Source organism: Grammomys surdaster, unplaced genomic scaffold (assembly GCF_004785775.1).
Source record: "Grammomys surdaster isolate TR1022 unplaced genomic scaffold, NIH_TR_1.0 842, whole genome shotgun sequence".
NCBI classification, from domain to species: Eukaryota; Metazoa; Chordata; class Mammalia; order Rodentia; family Muridae; genus Grammomys; species Grammomys surdaster.
The window spans coordinates 318,935-334,885 of NW_021605261.1; the positions used below are offsets into that span (position 1 = coordinate 318,935).

The following is a 15,951-nucleotide window of genomic DNA, read 5'->3' on the forward strand; positions in this document are numbered from 1 at the left end:
AAAAAGCATTTCATGTTCAAAAAAAAAAAAAGAAATTAAAAAAAAAAACAATAAAAAAAAAAAAAAAAGAAAATAGATGACAGCTGCATAACAACATTTCCTGCACATTTTGGGTAAGATTTTTTTTTTTAATTTGCTGCCATCAAGAAAGCACATTCTAGCCCAGCCTAGGTGCTTGCCTATAATCCAAACACTTGGGAGGCAGGGGTGGGGGTGGGGTCGGGGTCGGGGGCATCTCTGAGTTCCAGGCCAGCCTGGTCTTCAGAGCCAGTTTCAGGACAGCCAGGACTACACAGAAAAACTCTGTCTCAGAGAAACAAAAGAGAACAACAAGAAAATAAAAAATAAAAAAGAAAGGAAGAAAAGAAAACACATTCTAGAGCTTGAGAGATGGCAGTTGCAGCTAAGCCTGATGACCAGAGTTGGATTCCTGGAACCAATGGTGAAAGAACCGAATCTCTGCAGCAGACCACTTTAAAAAAGATAAAATCTCCAACCACTATAATCTCCCACCCTCTATCTATCTGTCTATCATGGCTCCTGCCCCCCCATCCAGGCTGGGAAGAATTCCTCAAGGGTTAGAGTTCACATAACTTGCTTGTGAATCCGCGTAAATGCACTTTGCAGAATCATCTGTTAGGCGAAGGAGCTTATACTACAGACAAACTAAGCCATGCCCTCAGGTCTGCAGATAATGGTTGCTGGAATGGGGAGGAACAGGGAGAGAGGTTTACTTCTGTGACGAGGTCACTTAGTAAGGGGTGTATGTTCCTGGAAGGAATCTCACATCCAGGACTCTATAAGCGACCCGATATGGTCGCTCATTAGGATTAGATCTGTCTTCTCAGTATGTCTCTCCCTCTCTCCTTACCTCCACTGAAGGCACAGGACATGAAAGTAGGAGGAAGCTGGTTGGGAAGAGGATAGAAATGGGTGGGAGGAGAGGGACAAGAGAGAATGAGGGTTGAGTAGGTTCAAACCCATTATACACATGTATGAAAATGTCACAAGGAACCTATTTTATGTATATTTAACGTATACTAACAAAACATTCAAATGTTTATGATTTTATTATGATTTTTATTATGATTTAGGACTTTATTACTATTATTTGTTCTTGTTATTATTAGAGGTAAGTTCTCCTTGTGTAGCTCAAGCTTGCTCATAGGGCTGCCTAATTCTTCCATTGCTGAGATGGCAGGTTTGAACCACATTGAAAGGTTTGGGCTAGTTCTGTTGCCATTTATATTATAAAGACTGTTTGAACTTTGTTAAAATTTATAGGCAGAAAACAAACAAACAAACAAACAAACTTCCCTCAAAACTACTGCAGCCAGGTGTGGTCATGTATGCCTTTAATCTCAGCATTCAGGAAGGCAGGAAGGAGGACCTCTGGGAATTTGAGGTCAGCAAAAGCTGACATGATGGTGTACAAAATTACAAATGAACATTTGACATTAAAGAACAGGAAAAGGTGGCTGTTCAGCTTCAGTGGAAGATATAGAACATAGACAAGCTTTATCAAATACTTGCCAGGATGACCGGCACTTACCAAGTCCACACCAGGCATTCTCAAAAAATGGCACCAAATTTTAGTCAGCAGCTTATAAAGGCAAAACCCACGAGGTACTTCCTACCTTTGTCCAGTTGGAGGCAAGCATATATCCTGACATACTTTTGCCTATGGTACCTCACGGCCATCTGTGATCAAACACATTATGTGCAGCTGAACAACCGTGTTTACAGAAGTGAAAACACATAGCTTGGTATCCTATATAAAATGTACCCTAGTGTTCCAGAAAGTTATCTGTTCTTATCACTTCTTGTTCTTACACAACCATGCTAGAAGTGACGTTCCCTCAGAACTATTGCTGCCTTTGCTTTGCTGCCTAGGTAAGACATGTTCTCATTGTGTATATGGTTTAAAAATGAAGCAGTGAGCAGGAGATGGTGGTGAGCTGGACCAAGCTGTGTGGGTGGTGGCTGGGTAGGCACACCCAGACCAATGACATATCTGCCTGATGCCACACCACACAGCACCAGTGAATGGAAGACACCCAGAGGCCAGCCCGCTGCCATGGGGCACTCACTGGTGGTCTATAGACACCCAGAGGCCCAGCTACTGCATGAACTGCCCACATCAGGAGCCTCTATGATGTGCAAGTGTATAGAGAGCAAATGGGAGAGAAGGAGAAATTTCTTTGAGCATTATGAAGAGAAGTGGAACGGGAGATACAAGAATGGAGAGGAATAGTCTGATATGAGCAGCCTGTGCTGCCACCTGAGGCCATGGTGAAGTCTCAGCTGCCACTGAGAGCCATGTGTGGGTCCACGGTCATGTAGCAGCAGTGGTCTGTGCCAATGTCTGTAGCTCATATTACTACGAACGATCGTGCAGATGTCCCTAGTCTGGGTTGGTGCCTGGGACAATGTTGATGTCCAAGGGCTGGGCACACCCCTCACTGGATGCAGTACTCCAGAGACCTAGCCCCACTCCTCACTTGCTGCAGCACTTAGGAGAGCAGGCCCTGCACCTCCCTGGGCAGAACAGTTGAGCTGGCCCTGGTGACGGAGGTGCAGATAAGCCAGTCTGAAGGGTGTGTGTGAGAGCAAGCTGGCCCAGCCACTTACCTGCTGTGAGGTGGCAGGGGCAGGAGGGTGATGTCTTCCCTCTCCTACACACCTGCGGCAGTCAGGAGAGCTGGCCCTGGGGTCATAAGAGTGGGAGAAAGAGGCCCTGCCCCTCACTAGCTGCAGCACTAGGGAGAGCTGGCCCTGCCCTGTGCTGGCTGCTGCATTGCATGAGCTAGCTGGGGCAGTGCTGGAGAGCTTAACTTGGTAGTGTATGTGAGGAAGAGCTGGTGGTCTGACCAACTCAGCTACCATCCAGGACCAAATCCAGGGCTGTGGGTTGGCCCACCCCAACGTCTATCTACCTTATCTATGAACTGCTGGAGAATGTGCACGGGCCAGTCCTGCAGATCCAAAGCTGCGTATGTCCCAGTAAAGAGTATCCAGTACTGACGGTGTAGTGGAAGCCAGAGGCCACAAACCAGACCAATGACTCATTGCCAACGAACTTCTGAAAGTAAAGATTCGTGACACAACACGACACACTAGAGCTTCCATGAAGAGATGTTTTTATTTTTTAAATTTTTGTTTTTATCTTGTTTTGCAGGCATAGAGGAAGATTGCAAGGGTAGAGGGTGGATACAAAGGGATGGAAGGTGAGTGGGATTAGGGTGCATGATGTGAAACTCACAAATAATAAAATGTGTGGTGAAAATTATTAACATTCCGACCTGGTGCTTCTGTCCTGCCTTGTTCATTGAGTTCCTAGATGAAAGACACAGACATAGCTTTTATATCTACAATAGGCCTTAAGCAGCACAATAGCTGGGCGGTGCCCTACCCTCCTGCTGTTAGGATCTATTTTCCTATTGATAGCCTCAAATTATTATTTACTATGTTCAATCTGGGCTGTTCTTAACTCCAATTGGGCCGCCCTCAGGGCCAGGCCACTTGACCCTTAACCCATGGTCGCTTCTCCTTCCTCCTCTCCTGCACCTTCCCTCAAGGGGTCCACCTCTCTTCCCAAGACTATGAAAACCCAAACCCCACTTATATCTCTTCTGCCCAGCTATTGGCTGTTGACATCTTTATTAACCAATGAGAATTAACTTGGGGGCAAGGTAATAGGGGCTACATCCAGACTGCAGGTCTTGGGAGCCTGGTACTTAGCATTACAATAGATAGTAAAAGACAAAACCTCAACTACAAAGTTAAAATTAAAATTAAGTAGCATTTGCCTCTGGCCAGGGAAGCAGGTAGGCTAATGACAGATGTTCACCTCACCCTCCTTTCCTCCAACTTCAATCCCCCAGTCTCCTCTCCAGTTTTGTATCAGACTGCCTGCTTTGGCTTCTCCTTAACTCTACCCCAATTTTTAGGGGAGTTAAGTGATATTGTAAACCAAATGGACTTAACATACTTACAGAAAACAAGACACCTTCTTTTCCACACCTCAGAGAACTTCCTCAAAATTTGACCACATTCTTGGACACAAAGCAAGTCTTAACAGATACAAAAAACCTGAAATAACACCCTGAATCCTATCTGACCACCATCACAGATTAAAAACTAGACAACACCAAAATAAACCATAGAAAGCTTTAAACCTTATGGAAACTGAACAACTCACTCCTGAACGAAAATGAACACACAACATATCCAAATTTATGGGACACAAGGAAAGTGGTTCTAAGATCTAAGCCCATAGCACTATCTACATAAAAAACTGGAGAGATCTTGTATTAACAATTTAACAGTACACATTTTTTTAAAAAATTGTCTTATTTATAAGCATTTTTTCTGTTGTTTACCCTGCACACTACTTGCCTATATATTATGGCATATACTTTAGTGTTTATTAGATCCCTTAGTGTGCAAATAAGTGGTGTCCCTACATCTGTTACCTTGGTGCCTTTTCTTGGAGTCCTTTTTTTTCCATTGTTCTATTCTGATGTGTTAGCTTTTGGTGTATCTTTATATTATAACTTATTGTATTATATTACATCTCATTATACTATATATTATTACATCTTGTTATATTATATTCCCTTGAACCTGTTTGTTGTCTAATGGAAAACAGAAATCTGGATGGGAGAGGGGATAGGCTGGGAGTAGGAGGGGAAACTGCAATTAGGATATATTGTTGAGGTAAAAAAGCTATTTTCAATAAAAGAAAAAAAAAAGCAGGTTTTGTCTGTTAGGTGATAAACATGGCCACCAATAGAAACACTATTCTTTTGCCCACTATACCTTGAGTCTGAGAAGTTAAGTAACTTAAGTCTGGTTACATACCAACTCTAACATAAGCAAGGTATTGATGAATCATATTACCTTATATCTAGAAATCTGAAAATAACTCAAAGGTCTCTTGTTCTAGACAGGGAAGCTAAGAGCCAGAGAGGCTGTGTCATATCCAAATTCATATGGTAAGGACTTGGCAAGGCCCATCTGATGAGAGAGCTAGTGCCTTGCAGGAGTCAACATTAAGCTTTCTGGGGATGACTCTTCCCCTTGGGCTGTGGTTATGAGTCCTTAGGCAGCTGTGCCTGAGGTAGCCCATGTTCTCCTTCCCAACATTGTCTGATTTAGCTCTCTGTTGACCTTGGCCACTTCGTCTCTGCAAATAGTATAGATGATAGTGTCCTTCTCAATGAACTGGGATTGGCATAACTCCTTAGCTTATTCGATACCTCCAGATCTCGGCCATTGCTTTTGTCTCCTTTATTTCTCACCTCCAGTCCTGTCACTCAACACCTCACCATTCCAGACCCTCATTCCTGATGTTTTTGGTCAATATTGTAGTTTAAGCTGAGGTTCCTCAGTTCTGGCCCCTGTATCATGATGACCATTCTCATTACATTGTTTGCTGTCTGGCAAAGCCTGAAACAGCCCCATTCCTAACATTATTAACTACAGCTTAAAACAAAACACTAAAAGGATAATTTTCCCTTTGAGAATTTTCTACACTTCTAGTGAAGGGCTTCCTGTCCTACAAGAGCTGTTACTGCAGAAGGAAATAGAGATCAACTGAAAATGCTTAATAATCCTTATTCATGTATGACAAAGTATGAACTGGGGGAAATGTTCTTGTCATTACAGCAGCCCTGGAACTCTCTCAAGGCAGGATCTCCAATATTAAAAACAACACTCAAGGAATGGGGATAGAGCCCAGTGGTAGAGCAGTTGTATAGTCAGTGTAAATCCCTGAGCTTGATCTCCAGTAAGAGACCCCCCCCCACACACACTTTCTCAAGGACTCATGGAGACTTAAGTTTGATATAACATATAATAGATATGAAAAGGAGTTTACTAAAAGTTCCTTTTTTTTTTGGTAATTCTTGTTCTTGAAAATTTTAAATTTAATTAAAATACAATTACTCCCCCCTCATCACCTCACACGCGTTTTCAAACCAATGACCTTATTCTTTATTGGGGAATACATGTATAAATGCAATCTGCTGAGTCCATTTTAGTGTTGCTTGTATGTATACTTTTTACGATGGACTATCTGGGACTGGATAATCATTTAGGGTGCTATCTGTGAGGAAGACTAAATTGCCTCTCAGCAGTTGTTAAGTGCCTATAGCTCTTCATCAAGTGGTAAGGCTCTGTGGATTTCCCTCTTCCATGTTGGCTTGTTAGTTAGCGTCAATGTTCAGATCTTGTTTAAACTCAGTTTTGAGATCTCATGCTCATAGAAACTTGTCATATCTAAAAGACAATCTTGCAGCAGACTTCCTGGTTCCCTGGCTCTTACAATCTTTCTCCTCCCTCTCCTGCTGTTCCCTGAGCCTCAGGTGTATGGGTTATGTTCAAGATGTTTCATCACTGGGGAATCTCACAGAATTCTGGTTCCCATTTCTCAGTCTGCTTTGAAAAGTAGCTTTTTTTTTTTTTTTGAAAAAGGAATGAGGACTACATTCATCTGTGACTCTGAGTCGAGTAGACAAGTTAAGGATGTCCCCAAACATGCAAATAGTAGATATTCTCTATATTTTAGGATGGTTGTTTGTACTTCACTGATTTTGGCAGACTGTTTTCCTTGTTATTTGTTAGGAAACAAACTTTTGCTTTGGCCATTGACCCATGTGTCAGCGAAATGTGTACCATCTTTGTCAAATGTATGCTGTCTTCTACAACTGTCATTTTTGATATCAGAACTTCATGATTCAAGTTAGTCTAGGCATAAGTTATGCTTGATTCTTCCCTTACTAATCAGCATCAAGTCCTAACACTTTATTTTCAAAATGTACCAGAACTTGATCCTTATCTTGCCAGTCTATGCCTGCCTCTCTTTCAGATTTTGTCCCACTGAGTGGCGATAGTGGCATTTCTCAAAGACAGAGTCTGAGCCACTAACACTTCAAGATTTCCTCATGATTTATGCCCCGGCCCTTCAACCAGATCACTGTGATCCAGATCAGTGCTCCACACTGTCTTCCAACCCGCCAAGTGAGCTGTCTCCTTTAGAACTTTAAAGCAGCTGTTCCCAGAAGTCCATTCTGGTAACCAGTCATTGGAATTCCTCTGAATAAACAAATATGCAGCCTATATCTGAAATGTTACCTCGTCTCAGAAGTTTCCTTTTCTCCCCTTTAAAGTTTAAAAGACGGCAAAAGCAACCCTTAATATATTTAAAACAAGAAACCATAACTAAATACTTTCGACATAATGTATTTCCTTTGCTATAAGTAAAGAATACTTGCTATATTAAAAACAAAACAAAATAAAAACTCTGTGTAAGTAGAGCATTGTGGCTCACACCTACAATCTCAGCACCGCTGAAGCCAGGGTAGAGGTATCACGAGTTCTGGCAATCCTGGCTAGTAAGCAAAAGACAAGCAAGGAACAACAACAACTACCACAAAGTCAAAGCCTGGAAAACTCATCTATGGAACCAGCATAATTTTATCAGAGAAAACTGTATAAGTAAAGCCAGCTTTAATACACAAGAAAGGCTGAAAACTTTGGGGGAACATTTTAGTACGTTTCGGGTATTTTTCCGAGGTACATTTCCCTACACTTTGTTTAAGCTAATACGTGTTCCTTTATTATAAACAAATATAGAGCCAAGTAACTGTTTAGTATTCATTAAAGAAAACATATTTAACTGTTTTCTTAGTTTTGCAGCTACGGCATTTGACATTTTGACTGTAGTGATGAACCTGAAGCTGACAAATCTATCAGCAAAAGTAGAACTAAATCAAAGGTTGAGTATTTTTCCCAGTATCTTATTGTAGTTTTTGTCAAATCTGTTTCTAAAATCCGCCCCTTCATCTGTTTTCTGAAACGCAACTGGAGACGTCTTTAGGCTAATTTTCCGCCTCGGTCACAACTTTAAAATGTGGTTCAAGATCTAAACCTCTGGCTCGACTTCCAGCCTCTCCCCCGGGTTCTTCCCGGGACCTGCAGCTTCTCCAGCAGCTAGGACAGATCTCAGGACGAACCTCGCGCACCCCAAGTCCTCCCAGCCCGGCTTACAGGAGTGAGCACAGATCCAGCCATTGAATGTCTCACGAAGCCGGTCGGCCAGCAGCCCGGAGGCTGACCAGGGCGACGACTTGGGCTAGGAACCCGGAAAAGCCGAAGCCCACAGACCTCCGCGCCCCGCTCTCGGCGACGCCACCATGCCCTGCGCGACACCCAGACCAGACACATCGAGCGCAGAATGGAGATGCCTCTCTGTCAGGCCTCTCAGAAGCCAGCAGCAGGCCCTAGCGGTCCTTCCCGAACGCCGGGCGGGGCGCCGTCACCTTCCAGCCAATCCCGAGCGGCCGCGGGCAGGCAGCGAATCGGCGGCCGGCATTCCAGGCGCGACCAGTCGAACTCCGACGCGGGGATCGGGCGGCCCGCGGAGCCGGGGCTGTTTTTCAGCAAGCCGAGCCAGGCGTGGCTCCAGGCCTTTCTACCCGGAGTCTGCGCGTGCGCCCGCCCGGCAGCCGGCGGCCGCGGTGTCCGCTGCAGCCTGCCGCCTAGGTATCGTGCCGATGCATCGGCAGCAACGCGGGCCACGATGACAGATTACGGCGAGGAACAACGCAACGAGTTGGAGGCTCTGGAGTCCATCTACCCCGACTCCTTCACAGGTGACTTTGGCCGCCGCCCGCGCCGGGGCGGAGGCCGGGCCCCCGCGGGCCTTCCTCCCTCTCTCCAGTCAGTTTCCAGCACCCGCCTGCTCCCTTCCCCACTGTCCTGAAATCCGAAGGTCCGGGTGGCTCTGCGGAGGCCCTGGGATTGATCCCGACCGCTTTGTCTTCGCGTAACCGCAGCCATCCAAGATTCACCGAAGCACGCGGAGAGAAACTCTGGCCGTGCGATGAGTTTCTCCAGAGCCGCTCAGTGTCCCCCGTTTACCCTCTCCTGTTTTAAGCTCTGGTGAAGTAATAGCTGTTTTCCCTTCGGTGATGTTTGGGTACTGACACTCGGGATTGTCTTTTATTTTCTGTAAGTCTAAGAGTGATCAGGCATTCTGCAGAATGCCTGATGACCGAAGTGGCCTCTGTGGATCTTAGACGTCGTTGATACCTCTTCGGTATCTTTAGACGTCGTCGAGGTTCTGGAGGCCCAGGGAAGGCAAGTGGCTTGTGCTCTGCCTCCTCCGGCCAGAGCTACCCAGTTCTTAGACCCTGAAGACTTGGGTTGGGGATCCAACCTCAGCTCAGACGTAGGAAGAGCACACTGGGTCTAAGGGAAAACATCCATGAGGAAATTCATTTGTAGAATCCTTCCGTGTGAGTCTGTTTCCGTGGACAACCTATCCATGGTTTTCTCAAATTAGGGAAGCACTCAAGGTAAAGTCAGTAAGCTTGGGCTTGGCGGGATTTACATTCCACAACCCTTTTCTCTAAGTGTTGTCAAGTATAACTTACTGTCTGAATTCAGAACGTAAGGCATGCGGGGTAGTGGTGGCGTACGCCTTTAATCTCAGGACTTGGGAGACAGAGGCAGGCGGATTTCTGAGTTCGAGGCCAGCCGGGTCTACAGAGTGAGTTCCAGGACAGCCTGGCTTACACAAAGAAACTCTGTCTCGAAAAACAACAACAACAACAACAAAACAAAACAAACCAAGAACATAAGGCATATTACTTTAACTCCTAAACTCCAAACGATCTCTCTCATTGCTTAGCTTAGTTTTATCTTTGGCTCCACTTTTTGACCAGCTGCTTGCAATAGTAGCAAATTTTGTTCTGATTTGCCAACAGGCAGATGTCTCAGCTACCCTTGTGTAGTTCCAGTCATGTTCATGTTCTCTCGCACCAGCAATACAGCTGTGCTGCGGATGTTAAGGGGTGGTTTGAGAGTGTCATTACCTGGGTGAGTGTGTGTGGAGTCTGGCTCCCTTCTCTATCCTTGTTTATATATCAATGTCAAACTAAAATAGATTGCTAATGTCAGTTGTCCGATATAGTCTGAATCACAATGTTTAGACCTTTCTAGTACGTTAGAAATACAGGCATGAACCTGTAGGCAGAAGCAAAAATGCATGAGGCAGACAATATTTTTAACTTTCATGTTAGGGTGTCCTTCACATGTGCGTCTTACAACGGTGACATATTTTTAGGTCTTAAAACAGTATTGTGTTGAATTTTACTAGGTCCCAGTAGTGGTAGTATAAGAAATTCTTGTCAGATGTACAAGTGCTTGAGGAGCCTGAGGTAGGGTAACAAATGAAGACTTACAAATATTTTGATGCACTCAGCTATTCCATAGCAACCTGTTGAGCCTGGTTGTAATTCCTTTCTGCATCTGTACACATTTTTGCAATAAGTAAAAGATCTCGATTAATTGTTCTTAGGGATTTTGCACTGCTCTTGGTCATTTTTATTTATTTTTTAATGAAATCTTTTAGGGAAAAGATAGGACTTTTAAATAAAATATTTCTGTGTTTTATCCCAGAAATTCTGAGGGTTTCTAAGGTTTGCAGTTTTGTGGCCAGTTGTATTTATGCTTCCATACTTGCCTTCAGGCTTAAGAAAGTTACCTTGTTTGCCAGGAACACTAGATTTCAGGTTTTTTTTTTTTCTTCATTTTGTATCTCATTATCTCATTTAATACTAGATTTGGCAAATGCTCAGTCTGATGAAGGAATTGGATCTCCTACCCCACCCTACCCCACCCTACCCCTTTCTTTAATACATACCCAGTGAACTAGGAGAGAAGCATTTGTTAGGCCCAGTGACTTTGTATGATATCAAGAAGGCGTACTTGTGGCCCACAGACCTCGCTGAACCTTAGGATTAATTGCTGTTCTACTCGTGGTGATCTCGTGGTCCAGTGTCGCACTGGTCGTGAATTGTCATCACACTCTAGTGTCTTGTTGCCTGTTTGGTAGCTTGGCTGCACTGTGGCCCTCCTAACAGCCTGTATAAACAGACTCTCTCTACACCGTTCTCCCACCTGTCTTGCATCCGCTAAGGTAGTAGAATTTAATTCCATTTCTCTACTAGAATATCTGATAGAGGGGAGTATTTTGGAAGTCCAAGGTTGCCCTTTAGTAACTCTAAACCAAGTTCCCTTAATTCTGTCTGCTTTACCAAAGGACACCCTGTATGTACTTCATCAGGCCCCTGTGAAGTTGTGGTTGGCACCAAAAGCCACAATGGTGCAGAGGACGAGGAGAGATCCTGTTGTAAAAGCAGAATTTCTTGAGAAAAACTTGTGATTTTTCACAGTGGTGGAAGGTTGGCACCTGTGGTGTAGCCTGCCTAGTCCGAAGCAGTTCATTAGAACAAGCAGTGATGAGATTATCACCAGAACTGGGAATCCACCATGTGTGGTGGTACATGTCTATCTTCCAGTACTTGGAAGCCTGAGTCAGGAGAATGGAAAATTCCAGACCAAGATGGCTTATGTGATGAAACCTCATCTTAAAGAACAAAACAAAATTTAGGGGTTAGTAATTTTTGCAAGTGTAAGTACCTGCTCCCCCTCTCTCCTTGGTTTTCTGAGACAGGGTTTCTCTGTGTAGTCCTTGCTATCTTGGAACTCACTGTGTAGACCAGGCTGGCCTCAAACTCCTTGAAATCCTCCTGCCTCTGGCCCCCAAGTGCTGTGATTAAAGGTGTGCACCACTACCTGGAAAACATTAGGTTCTAAAAGTAAAGTTAAGGTTTATTTTTATTGTATATGATAGGCTCCTGGCAGCACCCATTCAGGAAAGTTCCTTCAGGAAGGGGCTTCTGACTTTAGTTCTTGGTTATCTTTAAGGACTCACAATCTTTGTCAAGGAGCAGCAGCAACAGATAAAGGACTGAAGGAGGAGGTGAGGGAGCTAGTTAAAAGGAGATTTGCTGGTAACTGTTAGGAGGTATATCTGTTTTCATTTTGTTCTAAGAACTTACTTTGTTTTGTTATAAGAACTTATCCCATGTATAGAATTTTCTAGCATTTCGTTTTCTTAGGTGTACCCACTTTCCTTTATTTGCCTCTCTTCAGAGTGTCAGGTTGTTGTGGTGTTCTTTGCAAGCCTGGATTTCTTCAAGCATTTGATGGGAAGTAATATATATGTAAATACTCTATAGTAGTTCAATAAGCATAAGATACTGCTTATTAGAAATAATACTGTTTTAGTTGTTGATCCTTCTGTTAATTGGGCGTTATTGTTCTTTGTTTTCATTAGATCATAACATTGATTTTCTGCTGCATGTGCATATCAGCATATCTTGGAAATACCAGGGTGATTCCTTTTCCTGACTTTGACGTCCTATGTTTTCTTCTTCTTCTGTTTTGGTTCCAGTGCCTTACAGTCCTCTTGTGGTTTCTCATTGATTGGTAGTTCTGCTTTGTTTGATCTAGCTTTTCTGTTGTTTAAGATCAGATCATTTGGTCTTCTTGCTAAAACCTTAGGCATCTTTATTTACCAAGTATTTCTTAGCTACACAGTAAAGGACTCAGTCTATTAGGGAAGTAGGCAGTATACATTCAAGGGGAGAGGGTAGCCCGGTTGTTTTGGAAAACTGAGAGATGATGAGTTAAGTGGAACCTGGGGAACAATCTTTCAGAGGGACGTAGCACATGTAAAAGCAGGACTCTCTGAGTGCAAGTGGTGACATAGTTAGAACATCAACTAAGTGGTGAGATCAAGGAACTGAGGGCATTAACAAGTGAGCAGGAACTAAATGACTGGGGGCCTCCTCAGGGGTTAATATGACCTGATTTGTCAGTGGGTCCTACATGTACAAACTGTACAGTGTTCATTATAGACACTGTTATATGTATCAAACCCAGTGTTCTCAGAAGGACTAGGTTTTCTAGTGTTAGGACCATATTGTCCTACCACTTTCTATAAATGACCATAAGCACGGAGGACAAATAGAGAACTGCTTTTAGTTTTTGATGTTTGTCTCACCCCCCAAACCCACCCCTTTGATGGGTTTCACATAGTTAGCTAGCCTCCAGTGCCCTGTGTAGCTGAGGACATCCTTGAATTTCTGACTCTCCTACCTCCATTTCCTAAATGCTATCAGATTTGTCCTTAACTGCTGCTAAAAGCATGTAATGATGTGATAAAATGTCATAGAAAATGGAGCAGAGATGGTGGTGGGGTGGGTGGGGTAGTGGGGTTATCCTCCAGGCCAGTACTCGTCCTTTGATTGTATAACACTTGTATTTTGTTTGTTACTATCTTCTGTGGCTGCTGCTTTTAACCTCTGGCAATTTTTTCCCTCTCACTTTTTCTCCAAAATAAGGATTCCTTACAAAGCTGCTGTTGTCCTTTGTCTTGTTTCTTTCTAATGATCTCATTAATCTAGTTCTAATGATTTCCTTAATGTGATAGCTTTAGTGATTACGAGAAGATCCAAATTGGATTCAGACCTCGTGCCCTCATTTCTGATGGCCTACTCCACCTCTGCAGGTTTCTCTCATGTTACATCATGCTTGGTTTCTTCTATACTCTTGTTTGGCTTAGTGGTACCATATTTACATCTGCAAACTCAACCTGTCATTAATTTCCTGTTATTCCCATGGCTCCCATCCTAGATCAGAACCTCATTATCCTTGCCTGGTTGATTGTAGAGGTTGCCTAGTTTCATCTGCTTCCTATTTTGTGCACTGTTGCTAGATTTACTGTCTTGTGCAGAGATGCAGTTCCAGCTGCTGAAAATGTTACTATCTAGGATTACATTGTCAAACATACTTACTTTCACTAGTCTACTCACTCACTCATATATGCCCATCCAACAGAAAACTAATTATGTCAATGTTCCTTAGTTTCCCAACCATTGGGCTCTGCCACCGGGGTATCTTAACACACATCCCCCTTCTTCATACCTACTTGCTAATGTGCTATTCATGGCTTTTAGCCTCATTCAGGTAACATCCCTGAAATTTATCAGCAAGAAATATTTTCCTTTTTCTTTTTAAATGAAGTCCTGTGTGGTTTACCAGCCCTGCCGCTTAGAGCTGAAGAACCGTATGCAGTTTATGTGAAAGCTCCATGGTTCAGTGTCCGCATCGGTGGCATTGAGGTGATGATGTATTTGACTGTTTCTAAGATGCACATCATATATTTGAATATGACTGAAAGGAAACTATATCTTGGCATCTTTTTTAGTGGTATATAAGGTAAATTAATCGTCTTTAACCTCTTATATTTAGCTGATTATAGTTAAGAGTATAAAACTGTGGTCTTGGTATTGGATTTAAAGGATTTTTTGTTTTGTTTTTTTTGTTTGTTTGTTTTTCTTTTTTATTGTTTGTTTGTTTGTTTTTTGAGACAGGGTTTCTCTGTATAGCCCTGGCTGTCCTGGAACTCACTCTGTAGACCAGGCTGGTCTCAAACTCAGAAATCCACCTGCCTCTGCCTCTGCCTCCCAAGTGCTGGGATTAAAGGCGTGCACCACCACTGCCCAGCTTGTTTGTTTTTCGAGACAGGGTTTCTCTGTGTAGTCCTGGCTGTCCTGGAGCACACTCTGTAGACCAGGCTGGCCTTGAACTCAGAAATCCGCCTGCCTCTGCCTCCCAAGTGCTAGGATTAAAGGTGTGTGCCACCACTCCCAGTTCTTAAAGGATTTCTATTTAACTGCATAGCCCAACACAAGTACAATGTGGTGCTCAGTATGGCTGTATTTGTTAGACTAATTAATAGCCTCCTGGAGTCCTTGTTGGTTCCTATGATGTTGGGTTAAAGCTTTGATTTCTGTGGTCATGGTATTTACATTTCATGATATGTTAATGCTAAGGAAGAAGAATGAAACCTATCTAACATATTGTAATAAACACCTAAAATTGGTAAGAACAACCTATCTGGGAGTATATAACAAGCCTTTAGTGCCTTTTCAGCATGGAGTATGCTGTCTGAGACTATGAGTCCAGTTTGAGTCCAGGAAGAGTGCTTCATCAGTTGGGCAAACTGCTTTTGAGTCATTGTAGATATTCATCATGGTGTTTTAAACCTGAGTCGAAATGAAGGCCTCTTTTAAAAACATCACTGATAACACATGTCTGAGGTGATTTGAGGAAGGCCTGGACACTTAAAAGCCATGCAGTCTCCCTGGTGACTTGAGTCATCTGTGCTCTCCCAGCGTTCACACAGCTGTTGCCGACCAGGCCTGGCATAAAGCTGAGGCAGTGTAGCCATCCTTGCAGCTAGGAGCTTCCTGCCTTAGTTCTCACTTGGTTTTTAGTATTAATCTTCTTCGTTAGTTTTTTCATTCGTCCATTAGTTAGTCCATTAAGCCAGTATTTGCTGACTTTGTAGAACCGCTGTGTGTATTTTCTTGCAGTGTTATCAGAAAACCCACCCTGCTTCACCATTACCGTGACATCGGAGGCTGGAGAAAATGATGAAAGTAAGTAAGATGGAATTGCTCATGGTTTCCTAGGCTCCTTCTGTAGTCGTTGTGCAGGGCACTGCAGGTGTGGAGGTGCTGTTATTATTGTGTGTGACTGTTGTGTTTGTAGCCTGTGTTTTCTGTGTGAATGTGACTTCTAGGGACAGAGGCAGGCTCTGTAGTTGGGCCTACAGAGTCCGTATGTGTGGTATTTAAAAGTGAAACAGATAAACAATGCAGCAGGTGAAGAGACAGTAGAGACTTTTGTTCAAAGAATTTGTCAAGTGTTTATTACTTTTTGATTTCTGCTATTTTCTTTGGAACTATAAATTATTTATTGATCATTTACTGTTGTAAACAGGCTGAATGTATACCTATTTATCGAATCCAACAAAGTAAAACAGCTTTAAAACTAGTAAGTTAAATAAATTAAATTTAGTAATAGTATAAAGGTTATCTGTTTTTGGTCTAAGTCAGTTAATATAGTAATTTAAAAAGTTATATATAAGCTGACAGTCCCAAGTATGGTTTTTTTCAGGTGGCAACACAAGTTCTGTCAGGAGGAATCAGTCAGTTTTAGAGGTATCACTTGAAAACTGTTAGTTTC

At 43.1% G+C, this 15,951-nt stretch overlaps 2 protein-coding genes across 5 annotated transcripts in view; one reads left to right on the plus strand and one right to left on the minus strand.

Annotated features, from left to right (window-relative positions):
• The window catches only part of Trappc3l (trafficking protein particle complex 3 like), a 79,549-nt gene extending 71,361 nt beyond the window's left edge, over positions 1-8,188 (minus strand). For all 4 annotated transcript variants that reach the window (XM_028782675.1, XM_028782677.1, XM_028782676.1 and 1 more), the window contains exon 1: positions 8,053-8,188. The gene's annotated coding sequence lies outside the window, so the exon portion shown is untranslated. The remainder of the gene's footprint in view (positions 1-8,052) is intronic.
• A 224-nt stretch (positions 8,189-8,412) lies between these two features.
• Positions 8,413-15,951, plus strand: part of Rwdd1 (RWD domain containing 1) — a 16,457-nt gene continuing 8,918 nt past the window's right edge. The window contains exons 1-2 of the mRNA XM_028782696.1: positions 8,413-8,657; positions 15,297-15,362. Coding sequence (XP_028638529.1) covers positions 8,585-8,657; positions 15,297-15,362 — 139 coding nt within the window. The 5' untranslated portion in view covers positions 8,413-8,584. The remainder of the gene's footprint in view (positions 8,658-15,296; positions 15,363-15,951) is intronic.